At 42.2% G+C, this 22,002-nt stretch overlaps 1 protein-coding gene across 1 annotated transcript in view; it reads left to right on the top strand.

The window, feature by feature from the left end:
* LOC104468759 (tetratricopeptide repeat protein 7A-like) overlaps nucleotides 1-22,002 on the top strand; it is an 80,203-nt gene that overhangs the window by 23,949 nt on the left and 34,252 nt on the right. The window contains exons 3-4 of the mRNA XM_010082997.1: nucleotides 4,155-4,252; nucleotides 10,741-10,875. Coding sequence (XP_010081299.1) covers nucleotides 4,155-4,252; nucleotides 10,741-10,875 — 233 coding nt within the window. The remainder of the gene's footprint in view (nucleotides 1-4,154; nucleotides 4,253-10,740; nucleotides 10,876-22,002) is intronic.

The raw sequence follows: 22,002 nt of genomic DNA, 5'->3' as shown, positions 1-22,002 counted from the left end.
AGTTGGCACCACCCAGGAATGTGTGGGGGTGACAGAGTCCTGAACTGAGTAAGCCAAGGAGAGGCATATGGCCAAGACTCTGTCATATGCTGTGGTTGCATGCTGGTTGCATAGCCTGGTGCTAACTGGGCAAGGAAAGTAGTGAAGGATGTAGCATCTTTCTCCTTTTCCTTGTCTGGTAAATCTGCATTTAAACAGTGCTAGGTTCCCTGTTTGTTCCCTCCCTCTCATCTGCTTCACCTCCAAAAGGAAAAGTTTAGAAAGTGTGAAAGTTACCAGATTGGGTTTTCTTCCTTCCCACACCCTTTGGATATTGTCCTAGTCATTATACCACTGTACAACTGTCTAGGGAATCTTACTCTCACCTGTAATGTCCATAGAGGTGTTTAATAGCCAATGGCATCCTGGGGTGTATCAGAAGGGGGGTGGTCAGTAGGTCAAGAGAGGTTCTCCTCCCCCTCTACTCTGTCCTGGTGAGACCGCATCTGGAATATTGTGTCCAGTTCTGGGCCCCCCAGTTCAAGAGGGACAGGGAACTGCTGGAGAGAGTCCAGCGCAGAGCCACAAAGATGATTAAGGGAATGGAGCATCTCCCTTATGAGGAAAGGCTGAGGGAGCTGGGTCTCTTGAGCTTGGAAAAGAGGAGACTGAGGGGTGACCTAATCAATGTTTATAAATATGTAAAGGGTGAGTGTCAGGAGGATGGAGCCAGGCTCTTCTCTGTGGCATCCAGTGATAGGACAAGGGGCAATGGGTTCAAGCTGGAACATAGGAGGTTCCACCTGAATATGAGAAAAAACTTCTTTACAGTGAGGGTGACAGAGCACTGGAACAGGCTGCCCAGAGAGGTTGTGGAGTCTCCTCTGGAGACATTCAAAGCCCGCCTGGATGCATTCCTGTGTGATCTGATCTAGGTGTTCCTGCTCCGGCAGGGGGATTGGACTAGATGATCTTTTGAGGTCCCTTCCCGTCTCTAACATTCTGTGATTCTGTGATAGGAAGGACAGCATGCTTGATGGCAACAGTCGCACCAGCAGACTGATGAAGCTTATATTGTTCCCCGGTTTCTGTATACATTTACGTAAGCTTTATAAATACCAGAAGTATATGTACAGAATGATGTGTAACTACACACAAGTTGTTCTTGAGGGATTATTCGTAATTCCTTGTTGGTTTAGCTAATGAGCAGCAGACCAAACACAAAAATCAAGATATTTACATAGCAGCAGAAAAATGGTCTCTTACAGGCTGGAATTATTGATTTCCTTAGGCCTTAGTCTCTTTAGCTAAGTATTCAATCACATACCTCTCACATGAATAATCTTTGTACCCATGTGTAGTCCTCATGAAGCTGGTCAAATCCACACTGAACAATTATGACGTAAGATTTACTCTTGTAAGGGGGGACTGCAAGCCTGAGACTGGAGAGAGTACATTGGAAAAGAGACAAATAGTCCAGCCATTTGGACTGCATTTGGATTCCAAGCTGTGCTTTGGCTGTTACACTTAAAAACCCAAGATGCGATAGCTTTAGAGGCTTTTGATAAGCTTTAGCCATAGAAGCCTAAACAAAACAAATTGCTTTGCTCTTGTTTTTGGGAATTCTGATGTGTATTTCACTGCTGTTCCCAGTGGGACTTTCTGGCTTTCTTGAAAAATGTCATAAAGCATTTTCTATTGGGGAGTACTGCCTGAAAGGTAACAAGAATGCACTTGGTACCTGCAGTGTTTGACTGGATTCAGTGACCCAGGAAGCTCCTTGTATTAAGCAAATTGCAGTAGTATCAGCTAACAACTATGTAAAATATTCTGAGTTGGGCTTGCAAAGGAACTTAAGGGGAATTCTTATCAGTGAGACTTGGACACAGACATTTTTTTAGGGCCTCTTGGAAAAGAGAAGCCTGTATTTACATAAAGTTGAGAGCTGCTGCACCTACTAGTTCAATCAGCAGCTAATTGTCTACACAATTAAATTGCACTTTAGTTATATTTGGTTGCATTTGTCTGGCCTAAGTTTCCTGGCTTTGCAATCTTACTATGACTCTGCTAGGCTAAAGAGTCTTTCAGAGCCCAATACTTTCTCCCCAGGCAGCTATGCATTATGCCAGGCTCAAGTCCCCTCTTGTCTGCTCTCTGATGAACTGGTGCCTCTGCAGTCTCTCACAATCAGGTGTTTCCTTCATCAGTTTTTGTCACTGTTTTATCCACTGTCTCAACTGCCTTTTAAAAACATAGGCAGTGGAGTGGCAACGTGTCCCACTGTCAGCCTTTCCAGTGCTGTATGTGGAAGGCAAATCATCTGGCTACTGTCCCTTCCGTGGTACATGGAAAAGTTTTCTTGGCTGAAGGCCTTGTACTGCAGCTTTGAAGGAGTAGTTCATTTTCAGTCCTTCTCCAGGATAACAAATAAAGCCGTTGGGAGTGGCTGTTTTGCACAATGCAGTCCACTTGGTTTTCAGGCTGGGATTTTAGTCTCTTTTCCCAGTTAAAATGTTGTGCTTTTGACTGTACTGAGGTGCATTTTGTTAACTGAGGTAATCTCATCAAGCCTTTTCTGAATGCTGCTCTGCTGTGGTCAGTTTTTACTGTGGCCAAACTTATGCCATCCACCTATCTCCTCACCTGTCCTTTTGCGTATGAGTATAGCGCATAAGCCAGTGTTCAGCCATGTGCCTGAAGTGTGACTTTGTGGTGATGGCTGCTGCATCAAAGCAGCCCTTGCCTCATGGGAGTGATATTTTGAAGTGCAGCTGCAGTGTTTCTGCATATACAACACACAAAGAAATGCCCCTACGGTTCCACCAGCAGCCCCCAGCCAGGGCATTTACACTTGGGTTAATCCTGGCTGGGCAAGCCTGAGGCATGGGACAGAGAATTTCATTTTCCCTTGTATCTGTCACCACATGATAGTCTCAAATGGGGTATCAGTGTGGAAACCAGTATGGAAGACAGGGAGGCCCAGTCAAGGCCAGAGATTTGTGCAGTCAAGTGCCCAGGAATTTAGGGTCCGTTATGTTTGATCCCAAAGCCCAAGTAAAAGGTTAATTAGCCATTGTAAATGTGAATACCACTATGATGAATGACAACACGTGGCTTTCAGTCCTAGATTGCTAGCTGGGAAGGGCAAAACTTTCTGTTTATCTTTTGCTGTTGTTTTCTGTAGTAACAGAATAATCATGTTTAAAACTAAATAGCAGTCCCAAGCTAATTCTTCTGCTAGGTTAATACAAGTTCAAGGGAATCCTGCACAATCCCTACCAAAGGACTGATCAGATGGGAAGATGGGGCGTCCACAGCAATCATGATTCTGTGACAGCTTGTTCCCTGGAAGGAATGCTGTCCAAAGGCTGGCTGCAGTCTTGGCAGCGTGCCAGAAAAAGTAGCCAGGGCAGTCACTTTTCCTTTTGATATTTTGTCCCTTAATGGATGATGAGAGGAGATATCATCACCATCTGATCCTGGGGGGATGGCAGACTATGTGGTGACAGGAAGGCTCAGGAGATATGCGTTAAGTGATTTTTTGTTAGGCGCGTGATTTTTTTTTTTTTTTTTGAGTTTCCCTTTGGAAGACCTCTCCTATGAGGACAGAAGTCTAGTAGAAGAGCAGACCAGATAGTCCTACTTTTATAAAGCAATGCTATGTGGTAGCTTTTATTTTCCTCCTCTGTTTGAAACACAACAAAGGTAGAAAAGAATAACCTAATCCCTTTGAAATGAAGAAATTACCATCTGGGTGGAAGGTGGTATTTTGTCTGTTTCAAAAGGATCAGCACAGCAGACCTGTGATCAAATCCTTCTGCGGACAAGCCCAAGGGATGGTTGTTCTTCCTCGGCATGGGCTGCCGTCTGGCTTCCTCGGGTCTGGCTTCTAGCTGCCAACATGTTCCTCTTCCAGTGGTTTGCAAAGACTCCCAATAGCCAAATAAATTGATACCAGCAGGTACCCAGGAAGCCTTGATGGGCACTGTGTCTCTCAGCTTCCTGTCCATTGGCAGGGTGGGGATGTTAACACACTCAGGAAGCTGATTGCCTGCAACTGGAAAGCTTGAGTTTTCAGTTCCAGTGGCAGCTAGATGAGACTATTGCCTGCTTCGAAGAGAGTGTTGTCTTTGCACTGAAAGATAGATGGGTAACACGGTTTTGTTTCTTTACAGTGGCTCTGAGAAAGGAAGTAGTGTGACTGAAACACCAGTGATCAAAAAGCATAATGGACTGCATCTCACGCTCCCGGATGCTCATGATACTGATTCTGGTGAGGAAACAACATTTGTGCTTTCCCATCCTAAATGCATGCTTTTATGAGAGAGGAATGTTGGGTTTTTTTTTGGGGGAGAGGGAGAGGCGTGGTGGGGCTGTGTGTACATGTGATACTGGGCTGGTGGTCAGGAGGTCCAGATCTGTCTTCAGAGCCGTCTCTGCTGCAGAATGTGTCACTGTGGTGTGTGTGTGTACCTTGACTTCCCCATGCATAAAACAAAGAGATGAGTTCCTGCTTTCATTTACAAAGCTCTCTGAGATAAGCATGAAAGTTATTATATTGGAGTTCACTATACTTCTGCAAGAACTGTATAATTCAGTCCTTGTTTTTTTTCTTTCTTCCTTTTGTCCCCTCCAAATTTAATCCTTTTTAGGTGTCATGATCAAGCCAGCTATTATTGTGGTTTTGGAAAGCTGATTGAGAGTGTCAGTTCCTACTAGAGGGTGATTTGCTTTGGGATTTGTACATAAACCTTGTGATGCTTTGTTTTGTGGTAGATACCCATTCACAGTAACAGATACAGTCAGATGGAAATAACCGAGACATCAAAGCTAATCTTAGCGGGAAGGGGAAAGGAAGCTTTTAGAGAGTGCTGCTGACTTGTGATTTCATCATAAATCTTGTGATATTTGGTGCTTCCTTTAAAACCTTAACTCTCAAAATCAGGTGATTACGTGAGAAACTTGCCTTTTAACTTGGAGGTTTTTCTAGGGAAGCAATTTTCTACCTTTGTGGATGTAGAAGAAACACTTCCAAAAAAATGAACCTCACAGACTCAAAAATTGGACAAGAAGAATATAAAAGCTTAGTTTTAAAAAAACCTAACACTTAAGTCTCATGCTTTGGGGCTAGGGAATTAGGATTTGTCTGAGTCTTAATCTTGAACATCTGGAATTGGTAAAAGTGAAGTCACATGCTCAGCATATATGGCTGAGATGGAGGATAAATTCTTATGTGTTAAGTACATGACTTGATTAAACTATGTGCGTTTAACCCCTGTTTACACCCACAAATTGTTAAAAAGCATTGTAAGGTTAGGTCTTGAGCATACAAGCATTCAAACATCAAAACATTTTTCAGCATGTCAGCTCTTTTGTTTGTAGTGCTCAACCCTTAGGGTCTGTATTTATGACACTGTAATCTTACTGAGTCTATACACGCATATTTATGTAATTTTTAATCTGTTTATTCCGTTTCCCTTTTATTACCCTTTGCTGAGATGAGTCTCTGTATTTTGTATAGGTCATTTTTCTCATTGTTTATATGGCAGTGTTCTATAGTCTTTGGCTTTAATTAAAGAGAACAGGCCAAATTCAGCACAGATGGATGAAAAGGATATACTGTGCTGTTTGGCATATTAGAAATTATCTGGAAAAGGGAAGGGCTATGACATGAAAGTTTCCTAGTGATACAAAATCATTTAGAAGATAATTGTAAAGATCTGTGAAATATATTCTATCATCCCTGGTGCTGGGCAGTAAAATGGACTTCTAATGAAGGTATGAATGGTTCAGAAAACACATCAGTTTGCAGAATCCATCAGCCACTAGGCATTACTAGGAAATAAATAAAAACCAAAAAATATTATTTGCCATGGTACTTTTGTTATCCATCCAATTCCCACTTTGCTGCTGAAACAGTGAGTGGCTTATGGTGCCTAGACTGTGGGACTGAGCCCAGACTGATCCCTACCCCTTCAGCTCTAGCTGGTGCTTAGTGGTATGTAAAAGGCATTCTGAGCGTGGATCCCATGCTCTTCTGGAGATTCCTTGCCTTGCTTTGTGAATGTCCGGGGAAAGGAATGTTGACAGGTTTGGGCTACATCCACTTCACAGCACAGTTTGAGATTTTGAGACCAAATTGTCACCAGCAGAGTCTGTGATGTTTTAATGTACTGCTGTGCCACCCTTCTAAGACCTTACTCCTGCCTCTTGCTAGCTCCTCTGCTGCAGGCCTGCAGTACCTTCTCCAGAGTCACAGCAAAACTCAGCCTATTTGGTCTCTATGTAGTGTCCTCCTCAAAAAGCACCTGGGTTGGGTACCTGTTCCAGGCTGCTCTTAGCCCAGTTCTAGTGGCCAGCATGCGATGGAGCAGCTGTAGTTCAGCAAAAAGTGCTGTACGCCATGGTAGTGCCTGCCAGAAACAGCAAATTAATGTAAAGTACTAGCTTTAAACCAGCTTTTCATGCACACAAAATTATTTGCACTTTGGTTTTAGCCAAGAAGGAAATGTATTCCTCCTCCACTTTGAGAACCTAGGTTTCCATGCTAACATAGTTGCACCCACAATGGACAGAAGGATGGCGCTCCTACTGACATTACACCATCTGCCTTAGTGCAGGACTGGCACTGGCTAGTTTCAGCAAGGGTCTGTGGCTTGCTGCTCTGCAGGCTCTAGGTGCTGCTGTTCTCCATCTGCAGAAAGGAGGCAGCTGGGTCCGTTGTCCAGGTTGGGAGCCTCTTTGAAGACAGTAGGAGGTGAGACTAGAGAGCACAGCTCTAGCCCCTCTCACCCTTGTGCCTCCCCAGAGCTGCGGCTGTGGTTGGCTGCTTGGAAGGAGGTAGGAGGTCTGATAATTTTTGTTTGGTTGGTTGGTTTTTATCATTCTGGAACAGGCTCTGGTTTCCATTGTGAAATCCCCCAGGAGCATGTGGCAGTATTGCTGCAATGCGCAGGCTCGTCACTGAAGGGAGGATTACTGTGGCCAGATTTGACACTGGCTTCTCCCTCAGACCTCAATGAGATTATTTGCTGTGCCAGAATTTTAGGTTCACTGCCAGGAAGATTAATTCCTCTTTATTTTCTTCATCTTCTCCTAACTGAGGCAGTGTTCTTAACTAATTTCACTGATATCAGTCAGCTGCCTTGCTGTTTCATTCTTTTTCTGATTTAGTCTTATCTTATAATGCTCTTGCCTGAAGTGATTTAGGCTAGGGAATTCTGTGTTTCTTATAAGCCTGGTAAATCTACTGAGGTACATTTCTATTTTGATAGCAGCTTTTTCAGAGATGCAAAATATTAAACTTGGTCCTCCTTGGTCTTAAAACAACCTTAGAACAGTGCTTTAAAATTATTTAGATATATTTTGTATGGCTTAAATGCAGAGCTCATCACATCAAAATAAAGTTTGTTATTTTTGATTTCTTTCCAAAATGTGCGGAGGGCTTTATTGTAAAATGTGAAGATTATATTCTGTCTCATGGAGCTGTTAAATAGAGAAAGAAACTGCACTAAAATAACAAATTGATGTGATATCTTCTTAAGCTAACATTTGCATGTATTTTGAGACACAACATTAAAGTTCCGCGAGACAGGTTTTGTGAGGTTTTTACCGTATAAAGATCTACATTTCTTTAGGAAGAGATATTTTATAATGAGACATTCAGAGACTCTTTTTTTTTTAACATTGCTTGAAGCTTTTCAGGCTCCCCCCCGCCACCCTGAGGTCAGAGTGATTACCGGTGCAATCCATGCCTACTTCCTCTCTCAGGGAGTCGGCGGTGTTAGAGGTATACCCTTTTCTGTCTCCAGTAGCCTTCAGCCCACCCCCAGGGTCACCATATTGCTTGCCTGAGGTTCCGAGCTGTGGCTGAGCCCCTTTCAGTCCAGAAGGTCCAGCCTGGCAAAAACCTCTTACAGAGTTTATTTGGGCTGATAAGCTTTAAGGACCGTTCCTGTGAGCAGTCCAGCAGAGATGTGTAAGAACAGCAGTAGGAAATGTGCAGACATGGGCTGGGATGGAGAGAGCCTTTTCATCTGGTGTGTGTCTAGAACAAGGAGCTTATCTGTGTCTGAGGTTGGGCAGGGCTGGGAAGAGATGCAATGGTCTCTGCCTACTGTGGTTTGCTTCCTTGTGTAGACTGAAATGGAAAAGAAACATCAAAGGACTGGAATGCCAAAGGCTGTTAAATGCAAAGAGCCTCTCTTGTAATTGCTAAGTAACTTGGATTCCTTTTTTATGGTTCTGCAGACTGAAGCCTACTTCACTCGGGAAGATCAGTCTCAAATTGCAGGCTTTCCCATCTTGGCAACTACCAGGCTAATGAAGAGAAGAAGAGCAATGGCTAATTCATGTTCCTTTCAGTGCAAATAGCTCATAGTGATATTCCTGTAAATCCTGCTTTGTGAGGGAAGGATGCTTTAGTAGACCCCGCGTGGCTGTTCAGCCTCACAGCAGTGTGTGAACCTCTCCAAAATACACAGAGGTGCCTTACAGTGACATAGTCTCCTTGGATTGACTTCCAAGGAAAAAGGATTTCCCTGAGCTCTGTGACGATGTGAATAAAACACCAGCCCATCTGCCCACCTAATGCAATCAGACCAGCGTTACATATGGGTGCTTGCAAGAAACACAGCTCCAGAAAGCCTCTCTGAAAGAGGGCAGTCTTTGTCAGAGAAATAGAACGCTGAAAGTTGCTTTTAAAGCATACTAACATGATCAGGAGCATTAATATAAGAATCTGGTTAGGCTGACTGCAAAATTGCCAAAACCCATGTAATTTTTTCCAAGTTTGCCAATCTAGAAGGCAAGAGTTCTGCCCTAACTTCAAAGTGCTCCTAATAATATTGCTAGCTGTTCGCGTGGCCATTTTCTTGTTGCCTCTGCACTGCATAGAAGCTGTCCATGTTTTGGATGGCTGGGGATGAGTGCCTGGTAGTTTCCCCTGTGTTAAACAACCCTTGGCTGACTTGAATTCCTGGGAGTTTCTGTGGAATTTCTCCCAGGTGAAGGGAGGGAAGAATGGGGGAGAAGAGTGTGAGTGGGCAGGGCAGGGGGAGGAATCGGGCTGAAGATGGATCTGTTAAATAAACTGTTATATTCTCAGTGCAAAGCAGAATGTCTTTTACTATACCATTAAAGCCATAATTGCCTACATTACTGCACTGTCATCTCTTGGAACATTAGATCAGGAATGTCTTTGAAAATACGTAGGAATTTAAGAAATGCATCTAGGAAGAACATACTTGCATTTTCCAAGGGAGCTGTGGGAGGCACCTGAGCTGCAGCGCTGTTTTGAAGTTCTGATTGAAATGAATGACATTAGCTATTGGTGAGATAATGGGACAAATATTTCCCATAGCAGTTTTAGGCTTCGAGTTGCATTTGCAGCCTCTCCCTAATCGTGACACTCTGAGAGGCAGGCAGTGCTGGCTGCAGTAAAAGCTGTGGGCAATGTCCTGCCCTGTGCTGCACAGGTGTCTTTGCAAAAGAGCGTGGGGTGGAAACGAGGGGAGCCTCCCCTCATGCCTTGCAGAAGGCTGGATCCCAGCTCAGTGTTCAGAGGAGTACCAGCCGGGGGACCATGGCCAGGGGACCATGTTCCTTTGTCAAGGAGATGTGGTTTCTCAACCCTCTCTTCAGCTCTGCTCCAGCTGGAAAATCGTGCAGTCCCTCTCAGGGAGACCACTTAATGCATATGCCCCTTGACTTTTTTTTTTTTTTGTCCTTCTGTCCCCTCCCTTGCCCCGAGCTTCTGTGAGTACTTGTTCCTAAGCTCTGCTGCTCCTTCAGGATGGCTGCAGTGAGAGAAAGTGGGATTTTGACTCCAGAATCTTGTGGCCTACAAGGTCAGCCTGTAAGGACAAAGTGGAGAGTAATGCTAATAAGCGCAAGTGCTTCAGTCTCAGCAGCTCTCCCGAGAACGAGTTTATCAATCTTAAAGTCACATCAAACTTATGTATGTTAAAATGTTTATTTCCCAAAGCTTTACAAAGCCAACTTTAAAATCTCATTTTGTAGCTTCTTATTTTGTTACCACCCTCTTGGTACCCCTCTGAGAGGTTGGCTGACCAGTATAATCCCACTTGACGGTACTGGAAAATGTGGTCTCTGCCCACGCCTTCTTCCTGGGAGTAGCTTTTGATGTGATGTTTTGTCCCAGAGATGCAGACACCAAACACTTTATTCTTGCATAAAAGTTGCAGCACATACTAAAGGTTAATATAGTCAAAGCACTGAGCTCTCTGCTCCCCAAGGTTAAAAGAAAAACCGTGCTGCCTCTAAACCAATAGAAAAATATTGATGTCACTTGAAATGTGTGTGCTGTCTGAATGCTGCCAAGCTGCTCTGTAATGCTGTACTAAGATTTTACATCAGCAGGACATATTTTATAATTGTATGGTGACAGTGTGCTTCTAAAACAAATTAGTAATAAGTATTCATGGGAAATATTTGATGGTAGAGTTCTGCTTTCCAGAGGAACAAAATACAGTTGCTTTCTTGATGAATGCTAAGCAGACCTTTATAAAATTACTGTCTGTCTCTTAATTTTCTTGTTTGAGCTGCAGCCCTTGGGTAGTTTAGTGGTTTTTTTCAGTAAATTAACCTTTTATGAAACATGGTTCCTCAGTTTGTCACGCCAGAGTTCAGTGGAGTTCTTATTACATAAAACTGATGCAGTGAGTGGAGAATCAGACCTGCTGTCTTAATGAGTCAAAGAATTATAAAATGCGTTATTGTTCTTGTTTGTTTGGTCCATAGGATCACAGCGAGCCTCTTCCCTTGCTGCATCAAGACTGGAACAGGCCATGTCTGAAATAACTATGCAGAGCAGTGCAATGAAGCAAGGACCTGTGCAGCTGTGGACAGCTCTGGAACAAATTTGGCTACAAGCTGGTAAGGCCTGGACCACCTGGAATTCCTTTTTTCCTCCAGTGGTGAATGAGATAACATAAGTATTAACAGAGTAGTTGAAATCAGTACTTGAAAATCTTATTCTAGCAGAAAATTTCCCTATCCGTCCTAGTTGGTTTTTTTTTAAATACCACTTATTTGATTCGATATAACAGATAAAATACTGGAGTAGTGTGATTTTTCATCGCACCTCTATTTTTCTGTAACACACAGAAAACTACAGTCATCACTAAAATATGCTTTTAAAAGAAGAGGGTAGGTAGTTCTTCATTAACGAACAGTAGTTCTTAGAGACAATTACTTTCATTCTTCTTTTCCTACATGCTTTCCTGTAGTAAGACTGGGCAAACCATGTATTAAGTGTTGTTTGAACTGTGAACTTTCCAATCTTTGCTGAGGTTTAAGTGAAAATTATTAAGAAGAGTAAAGTCCCTGTTTTATCCTTGACTGCTTAAATCTCCCAAGGACTTGTAGTTTGCATGTCAGTTTGAGGCACTCATGCAGAGATGCTACAGCACGGCACATAAAAGGAAAAGAGAACAGTGAGAGGGAACTCTACCCAGAGGCAATCTCCGGATTCATGAAAGGGTTTTATGTAGGACACTTGGAGGAATGGAGTTGCACAGCATATTCTGCCATTTGCATTCCAGCATTTCAGAACTCTTAGAAAAAGTTCTGACCCTGCAGTTGTGCTCTTCAGAGACACAGCTTTTCTTCCACAACTGGGCCCACAGTTGTGTGCCTGAAATTACATTTGAGTGCTGTGATTGCTTCTTAGGTGTCTCTGCTGCCATTTGCAAGGAAAAAAAAAATAGCAGAGCCCACTAGAATCTTGCTGATAATTTGCTATTCTGTATGCAGGAGAACCTTTCAAATTCTTGTTTAGCTAACCTGTACAATTGGCAATTCTCACATAAAACCTGTCAGTCTCACCCTACTTCTTCAGCAAAGATTTTTATAGCTGGTTTTGTGGGCCATTTCCTACCAATTAGAATTCAGTTCTGGTACAAAATATGTGACATTCTTTTTATTACAATTTGACTAACTATTAAGAACAAAAGAAGTTACCTTATGGAATGCATCATCCTTTAAGTTAATCACATATGTTCACTTAATGGCTTATGTGTATGTAAATTTCAGTTATGTGCTGTGGGCTTCAAAATCATTAGCAATACTTTATTCAATTTATGCTCCTGATTTAAGGCTGCAGAGGAGGAGCAAAAAACCAGGAGTTCATTGTGAGGAGAAGCCAAGTGTCTGTTGTCCATCATCCTGCAGATAGCTGTAGGCAGTTTACATTTTTGCTGCAGTGTGAAAAAGACAAAAGCAATAAAGACCTAGTGCTTGCTGTGACCTAGCTGTGAATTGCTTTAACACATAAATCGACTGCCCTTGTCAAAGCTGTTAATTAATTCTTTTAGATTATTTTTATAAGCTGTAACTTTTCTGTCCCATTCTATAATTTTTTAAAATCTTTGTTTTGTTTCATGCTTACTTCTAACTGGACTTTGATTCAGGATTGAGTAGCTGAAAATACATACTGTGATTGCTTTGTAGTTTTGTTTCTTAAGTCAGTTATTGTTATGGATGTAGCTTAATGAGCTCTTGGTAAGATACTGCCCATTCTTTTCAGGCAGTAGTGTGGAAGCTGCTGCATTCTGCTATCTTGAGGGATGAGGAGAGATGCAGGTATTTTGGGGTACTCTTTACTCTCTGTGGAGAAGGGCACAGCACCTGAGTAATTAGAGCATTTCTTTTGAAATGGGTCAGATCTTACACTGGGCTTAGTGAGTGAAATAGTCGAAAAGGTTATCACTGACCCTCTGTACTAGAATCTTTCCCATCTGGAAGGAGTGGAAGTGAGGAACAGATATGCTCATAAGAAGTTAGTAACTTCCAAAATAGATACATTTCATAAACAACAACTTAAATACATGGTTAAAAACAGTTGACATCATCACATGCTTTTGTGTCACAGCTCACCCCAAAATTAACAGCTGTTAAAGCAGCAGGCTGATTAGTGTAACATTCTGATGCCTGCATCCAGAGTCCCTTCATATACATGATAGAGCCACGCCAGCATGCTGTAGATTTCTGTCAGGTTTAGCTTGGACTTGTCCTTTTTCAGTCAATGACGCATCTTCTGACTCTAGGCAAGTTGCCTAACTTTTTCATACCTCAGTGTCCTATCTCTAAACTGAAAAAAAATGTGAATCTGCCTTTGGGAAATTACTTGTGTATTGTTGGTTTCGTTGTCATTAAAACTTTAACCTTTCTAGCATGAATCATAGATCTTCAGATAAAATTACTACAACTTCCTAGCCTCATACTACAGTAAATTTATAACAAAGCATCTGTCCTTTTCAGACACTAACAGGATGCAGCTGGCCGTGTCTCTTTGTGTCGGTATGGATTTAGAGTGCCAGGCTGCAATCGTGTCTGGGTTTCATTAGAGCTGTTACAGTTCCTGTGCCTTTTCATATCCTAAGGTGTAAAAACTAATGGTGCCAACTGACTGGTTTGGTTAGAGCTTTCTGCACTATAGATTGGAAAGAGGTATACAAAACCAGCTCTCCCACAGCCATGGGAGGCTGTTCTTAACAGCTCTCCAGCAGGCAGGCCAGGCTGTGCCACAGAGCCAGCACATGCACTTAGAAGGGGACCGTGAGCGGGTGGTAGCTGTCAGATGGTGCTTGTGTAGGGGGATCCTTACTGAATCACCCTCCACCTGCAGCTGCAGTAGGCGTTCCTGCCTTGTGCAGAAGCACCCTCAGTCCCTCGGAGCTGGAGTGCCCTTATTGCACTTCTAATAGGTCTCACAACTGGCACACGAGAACGTGCACATTCCTTTAACGGTGGGTGAAGGCGAGGCTGTGAACCCAGTGCAAATAGTTAATCTGTTTTGTCCTGTGATAAAGATACTTATCTCGTGCATAAGAGGGCATAGACTTAATGTTTTTAAACTGTAACTTTTCAGGGTTTATGACCAGCACAGTTACTTAAGAAAGATAATAAAGCAGCAGCTTTGGAAGTGCAGCTAGGCCCAAATGCGCTGCACTGTCATGGGTGCTGCACCTTGGCTTTCCCTGCAGCAATGCCTAGTGAGCTTTGGCACACTAATTTTTTGTAGCTTCCTGTAAGCAACCAAAGAGCTACTTGATGGCAAAGGTCCTCTTCTTCTCTTTCACACATCAAAATAAAACTGTGAATTCTCACTGTTAATCTTATGTCCAGCCATCTCTTGTAGAACCAGCTGGAAGTACAGTCGTCTGCAGCAGGGAGTTTAGCACATTTCTGCAGTGGGCTTCCATATCTTCCTGTTTTCCCTGCAGGTAGTCACAATTAGCTTTGGAAGAGTACAAGGTCTGCTGTCCCCAAAGACTAGAGAGGCTGTCCACTCCCTGTGGCAGGCGTGCTTAAAGGAATACTAATAGGCATAATCTGTTTTCAAGTGTTCTGCAGTCAAGGCTGTGATTAACACAGCTTGTCTGGTCCCTTTTAACAATAACCTCCCAGTCCTCTTGAAATGTAATGGCTCCTTAAAAGGAGAGAGTTGTTGCATTAGGCTTTACCATTAATAAGCCTAGGCATTATTCTTGGCCCCAAGTCTGAGAAACAGCTCATTTCAGAGAGTACTCAGAAGGGTGCTACAATGGACATGCTGGTGTGGTGCAGCTCCAGGAGAAAGGTGGTCTTTATGCGATCCATATACCCATTTTTCCTCTTTGTTCTGCTTTTCATGACTGAGCTTGAATTCAGCTTAGAGAGGAGAGAAGTAACTTTTGCAGCATTGCTAAAGCTTGTTAACTCCTTCCACCTCTTGTTGCAGGAATTGCCACAAGAGGAATCCTACTGATTACTGGTGATAATACTTGCTTGTGTTACCAAGAGAAAGGTCTGACCTAGGACTTATTTATACCCTTTATTTCCTTTTTTGCAATCATGCCAATACTCCTCCTGTCTGTTTAGAAAATACAATTATGCTATTTGGCTAAGGAATATGTATTTGAAATGGTTCAAATTTATGACCAAAATTTACCTTAATCTGACATTTTTATAAGATCACTTTTGACCAAGGGAGCAAAGTGTGTCAGTACTGAAAATAAATCGTTTTAATAGTTTTAAGCTCATTGGGTAACTGGAGTGATTTCTTATTTGAACTATGTGTGATTATATTTCCAGGCAGTAATAACTGTATGCTCTATTTATACAGAGCATTTTAGAATGCTGCAAGCCAGTTTTACTAAGTTCTAATATTCCACCTCCTGTTGCTATATTATTTTAAGGTTTACTTTTAACTACAATGTCCACTTTGTCTTTAGTAGTACTTTATATCTGACAATTTAGCTTCTTTACCAAATATGGCCACTCACAGCAAAGTAGGTCTGGTAATCTGATCTGAGATTGGCTAAATGCCTGCTAAGCACAGTCTGTGAACCTCACCAGGTATACCTAAGGCTAATTTAAAGCAGTATTTAAAGAAAAATTACTAGGATAACTATTCCTTATACTCACAGTGGGGCTGGAGTGGGCTACCTGCTGTCTCAGTAACATGCTAGAAGTTTACCCTAGGAAAAAAAATATTATAAGGAACATGCCATGAATGAGAGATGTAAAGAGAGACAATGCATCAGAGACCAGTGAGCTAATGGAAAAACATCTGCTTCCCTGAGTTATGTACAGCAGGAACATTGGTTTTTTTCCCTTCACAAAACGCTTGCGATTTATTTATTTTATTCCGTATGGGCCAATTCCTGGGAAAAAACTGTGTTAGAAGAGATGAGATCTGTTCCACGAGAACATGTTGCTGGGGCCCGTGGGCTGGAATCTTCAACCCCATCTGGCCTGAGGCCACACAGCCACAGAGCGGGCACCTGGCAGCAACCAGGGGCACAGCCGGGCCCTCGCCTGCTGCCTCTCAGCTTGCCCAGCAGAGCTTGTGTTTGCACGGCTTGTACACGGGTATTTAAATGGTTTTCCTTCATTAAGCTTTTAGCAATCCTAAGCCCCCTCAAGTTATTAGTTCTGATATTAAAGGTGTTTATCAGGTTTGCAAGACATCTTTACTGACATTGCCAGAATAGCTGGGATCAGATACTGTCCTGTTGTTGTAACCTGTGAGAACACTGTGATGCAGCACTGATTGTTGCTTCAATTCTAATGTTTTTCTTTCTTTTTTACTTAAAAAAAGTGCTTTAAAATTTTTGAATTTCAAATTTATAACTTCCCCATTCACTGCTTGAGTTTTTGAGCTCCATAAGCGCTGCTGATTTTTGTGGCTCTTCACAGTGACACAAAGCAGTGTGTAAAGCTAGAGGCTGGTGAGGAGGAGCAGGAGGGAAGTCCCTTATTACATGGCTATTACTAAGGGGAATGAAGGTACACTGCAAAGATGGCTGCCCCGCAGAGTTTAATTTACTAGGAGGGATTAGGAACACTTCATACTGGAGACCGAAATGGTAAAGTCTGCTGGTTTGGTCCCCTTTGAAATGTTACTGGTGAAGTTAAGAAGCCAGCAGTGCTAAGCTTCCTGGCAAGCTCTGTCCTATACTTTTCTGGTGCAGATTAAGGATCGCCAAATTCCTCATTTTCCTTCATCTGAATGTCCTCATGGGGATACTAGGTTTCTTCTACACTGTCTAGCTTGGTTTATTTTATTTTCTATCAACAATGAATTTACAAAGTCAAACAGAGTCTTATATTGGTACTGCTTCCTCCACTCCTGAAGCGTCTGGATATTTCTCATTGCTGGAGCAGGACGTGAAACTTTGTGAACTGATAATCCGTTGGCATGGGTAGTCTTCAAAGAGCACATACCATTTCTCAAAATCTGGGACATGCAAATGTGCACGTGTGTGTGAGCGTTCACTTGGGAAGGAAACAGGCAGCAGCTAGCAATGCTCTTTGTTAAGCAATCTGTAGATCCTTTGTCAAGAGATGGAGAGAAACCTGTTGCATTGCCAGTGGTACCCAGAGAACGACAGAGGGTACCAAATACTAGCATTTCCTCAGCTGCTCAGTAACTTCCGGGCAAGTGATAGTGTAGAGAGTCATGAAGGAGGAAGCAGGACATTTATTCATACCAGAGACAGAGAACAGGAATTTATACTTGGCTGGACTATGAAGACTTAGGAGTCCTTTATCTGACTATAGCCAGTAATGTGTGTTTTGAGAGAGAGTACAATAAAACCCAAAAGGTGCCCTTCCAACAGAAGCATTTTTATGTCACCCTTATCAGTGGTGGCCTTTTTGCCTAAAAGATGGTGGTTTGCTTCTCCCACCTGTGAAAGAGCTGTTTCCTCACCAGTGAGCAGAGCCCCCCTTCACATAAAGGAACCAGCTGTCTTGTAGTATTTCAAGTAATGTTTGACTGCATCATTTAGTGCAGAAGGTAGCTTGTGGTAGTTCTGTGTGCTTTCCAGAAACTTTCACTCTCATGCTGCCTTTGTAATAAAGAAGTTTAGGGGCCATTTTATCCCTTGTGAAACTTGGAAATTTAAAGCTGGTCCCTGGACTCCAGTTACCTACCAGTTTGCATGCAAAGACAGCCTTTGAGGATGTAAATCTGTTGTCTCATTCAAAGAGCAAGTGGCTGAGCTCAGGTGGGTGGGAACACGTGGCAGATTCTGTTCTTCATTTCTGTATCAAAGGTTTGCATCAAATGAAATTATTGCAGTCAGGATATGGCTTGAGGAATCTTCCATCTAATCTGCCTGCTAATTGTCAAGCTGCTGTGTGCAGAGTGGTGTCATAACATGGAACAATGACTAAACGTCACCTGCCAGAACGGAAAGGCAGCGGGGGAACCCTTCGTCACGGTAATAGCTCTGTATTCACTGCTGAAGACAGAGCTGTCTCAGAGGAGTGGGTTTTTCCTCCAGCTGGCTGAGGGCTGCTGCAGTAACAATCATTAATAGCACATGAAGGCGTATGACGTGGAGCAGAAATCGCCTCCTTACACATCCTCGCAGGTGCTCTCACCTTCTTAAAGTGCGAAGGGCTGCTCCCCACCGTACCATACTGCTGGTCATCTGGCTGCATTGCAGTGCCTGTGTCACTATGCAGTAGCATTTTTTCAGGGTAGACAAGAGCAGACAAGACCTTTAGATCCGGCAGGCACATACAACCAAGTGATATGGAGTGGTCTGCTTGTGGGAGTTAAGTGCTGGGTCTTGGATAACACCGTTTGCAAGGAACGCGATTTTAACTCTTGGGCCGTTCACATTGCAGAAATACATTTCAAATCAGTTTGATTTTTTTGTCTAGAGTTACAATTGTTGCCGCTTCTGTGGCGACAAGCACAATCACTCTTGACACTGCTTTGAAACACTTTGGGAATACAGTCAGCGTTCAAGGTGGTGGCAGGCAACTCTGTTCCTCAGACTAGCACTGTGTTGCAGACATGACTAGATTACACTGTTGTTACTCCTCTGATGGACTCCATAACACAGCTCTGACAAATAATTTATCTTGGAGACAAAAAAAAAGGTAGCCTAACTGTAGGAGACCCAGCTTTGTCTGTGTTCTCTCAGTCTGTGTCTTTATTACTGGTCTTTGGTGAGCGAGTAGATTATATGCTTCTGGCAGTTCTCGCTTGATTTAGGGATATTCATTGTAGATGAGCTTAAATGTTAGTGGAAACAGCTGGACGAACTAGGCGCTCATATTAGAAGTTAATGATAATCTGAGTGGTGATTGCGGGCCACTCTCAGGGATGGGGCCCAGCATTAAAACTGGTGTATCGGCGGAAGTCTAGTTGTAAATCAAGACAAAGGAGGTCATAGCTGCAAGAGAAGATGTCAGTTGTTTAGAAGAAGAGCAAAGAAGGCTGGACAGTACTGCAAGAGAGCACGGATGGGAAGCATAAGGTGGATATGGGAAAGAAATGAGTCACACTAGGCTGGATCTTGGAGTCAGCTGGATAGCTGCGCCTGGTGTCAGTGGGTGCAAGCTCAAGCTGCAAGTAGTGAATGAAAGGGGACAGCGCACAATTCATCCTGTCTTTGCCTGTCCATGCAGTGCACTGTCTCAGCCCATAGCATTTTTATAAATGCTGAAATATTTCCTAATAATCATCCACACTCAGAGTTTGTAGCATTTCTCCAGAGAGGCTAATACAGGAGGTAGTACATCAAGGATTATCATTTCTGCTCAGCAGCATTCAGTGAGCCTTTGGTGGTACTTGGTTGTAAACAGAGCATACATTTGTTTAAGTTTTTATAAAAATAGTGTTAATTGATAGAAAACAAGGAAGCTTGCAAATGTGACCGTTGGATTCAATGCTGTGAAGAATGTCAGTGCCAAGAACGATACAGTCCATTAGTTATTTCCCCGAAGCACTGAAACTTTCACAGGATAAGAATTACAGATCTTCTCTACCTGTGTCAGCTTGAGGAGGTACCCTCTGCTTTGGAGTGGAATCGGGTGCTGTGTCTCTATAACAGAACTTCCTTGCAAGGGCTGCTAGTTGGTTAGATGTCTATTTACAGTATGATCAGATGATACAAGGAGATATGCTGAATAATCCAGTGGAAAGGAAGCTGCTAACCCAGGTAACACAACGGCAGGTGTTTCACTACTTCTAGTACCATTGAGGAGGCAGGAATATTACCTCGATAAATTTAATCAGTCCTTGTTTTTTGGTTTTGATTTCTGCCTCTACCTGTGTTTTTATTCCATGTTGCATAAGCGTATCTTGTTAATCTGTAAATGAAATGAGTATGTAATAGAAGTGAAAAATTAGTTTACAGAAAACATTTTTAAATGCAGGCCTAAATGATTTCCCTTTCTATTTTTAGATGGGTGGGTGCACTCCTTTCCTTTTGTAACCTAAAGGCACCCCTCTCATTCTTTTTTTATGCAGATTAGGCCTCCCACACTATTAAATCATGCTGAAATGCAAAGAAACGGACTGAACTTTAATATGGTACATTACCATACCATAAAATACAATTTGTAGATCTTATTTAGATTCTGTGTTGCTGCACTTCCTCTAAATAATTGTTATTACTGAAGAAGATTTACAGGCACCGTTGAAAGAAGAAATAAGTACTCTCCATTTTGTATGCATTGAAACACTGTCTATGCATGTTTTCACATATAAACTCCCTTGCTCCCAATTCTTCTCTGAAATGAAACAAGTCACGTTATGCTGTTAGTTGCTAATAGAGGTTTTAATATGGCAGCATCCAGAACTTCTGCTGACTTCAAATAGTGCCAGGATTTCAGCCCTGCTTTTGTGCCTCTAAGTTTATGCTAACTTTGCAAATGAAATATTTACCTTCAGGCTGCGAATCGTCACTTTGCACATCCCCATCCTCGTTATTACCACATGCATGGCCACTTGGCAATAACATGCTCTGTTCCTTGGGACATGCAAGTACAATACTATCCTCCCATAAACTTTTGAATAAGGCTGTGCATATACTCGGTTTGAGAAGGTACAAGGCCTTGCTTTCTGTTATTACAGATAGCTGCAGCCTCTTGGAGCCAAGGGAAAGGATGTGTGCTGAGATTTTGTAGTGATTAAGCAGAGGGAAATGTGTATGAGTCAGTCCTGAAGAGTATAGTCCTTACTAAGGAACTAATGTTTTGCTCGTGTTGACAGCCTTGGAGTATGACATTTATCTGTAATGCAGCCTATGGATGGCTAAGAATTATTCGAGCATTTTCTCAACAATGTCTCACTCTTCTTCTAGAAGGACCACTTCAGAAGTGGAATAGTGTTCAGGCATGCTGTCGTTTCAGTACACGATCGTTTTCAGTGTGCTAATAGAAGTGCTATTTGTGGTCCTAGTTGCATGTCAGATAGGCCAAGGAGGAACCATTGCATGGTCAGGCAGGACTGCCTTGGAGATGTTCTCCTGCTCACCTCTACACAGCAAGCTCCATGTCAGCGTCCCAGGCCCTCACAGTCATCTGGGTCTTGCAAGATTTTGAAACTGGAAGAGTTTCGAAGCTATTTAAGAGGAATTTTCTAGATAATTTCCCCCCTCACAGAGACTTCCTGAGAATACTTGCTACCTTTAAAAGTCAGGGCATTTAAGGTTGTGTCTAATTTCAGAATTATTTTTCTAAATCTGGAGCCTGAATTAGTCATTTCGAAATGGACTGTTGTGCTGTCAACACATACTGCATTACCACATCAGTTTTAAAAAAAAAGACTTCGAGTTTTTACAGTGATAACATGGAGAACACAAACAGGATATGGACCAAACAGCAATGGCTGCTGTATGAAGAGAAAAAATTATTTTATATATGTACATGCATGCATACTTAGAGATATATATCTAAAAAGTTTCCCTTTCAGTTACATGTAACAGTGAAAACTGAGTATCACTTTTGAAGCCTTTTGCAAGGATTTGATGCATAATAAATCCTGAGAAATGTTAGAGTTTAACCATGAGATATGTTATGAAATTTATATTTAACATGAGAAATTATTTGATTAACAAATTTGATTGACAGTCAAGCACATTAGTATGCTTGTTACTTTTTTCTAAGAAAACCACTAAGATAGTTGCTGATAGTTGAAGAAAGTAAATGACTGAGCAGTCTCTTCCAAGAGCGCGCTCTTGTTTTTCTGTAGAGTAAGTATGAGGAAATAAATTTGTGAATAAACAATATAAATAAGTCTCTATGATACAAGCCTTTTGATTTTAATAAAAGTCTCTGAAAAGTTAAGAGACTGCTATCTCATAAACTAGACAAATAAGCAGAGAGAAACACTTTTAATCATCTTTTAAAATGTGGACATACTCTTCTAAAAAAGTTATCTAATGTCCAGCTCAGTCAGATGTATCCTATTATTCTGACATGTTTAAAGTTCTCAGTAGACAGTGATGGCTTATTCTGTTCTTTTTTTTCCCCAGATTATTTGGAAATACATATGATGGTTCCAAGTGGCTACCAGCCCTGCTTCCTTAGGGCTCAGTTCAGCACTGTTTACATTCCCGACTGAGGAATCCTTAAGGCCGTTCTCTCTCAGGGCAACACCTGAAGATGTCCATGAACATCTTAGCATTAAAAAAAGATCCTTTCAGTTAATCCACTTGTAATAGCACTGTGCAGGATCATGGCCTCATGTTTTAATATGCTTAAGGAATATGA

This window comes from Pterocles gutturalis, unplaced genomic scaffold, assembly GCF_000699245.1.
Source record: "Pterocles gutturalis isolate BGI_N339 unplaced genomic scaffold, ASM69924v1 scaffold12650, whole genome shotgun sequence".
NCBI lineage: Eukaryota > Metazoa > Chordata > Aves > Pterocliformes > Pteroclidae > Pterocles > Pterocles gutturalis.
Note: the sequence above shows the minus strand (reverse complement) of the source record. Positions and strands in the feature narration are given on the sequence as shown.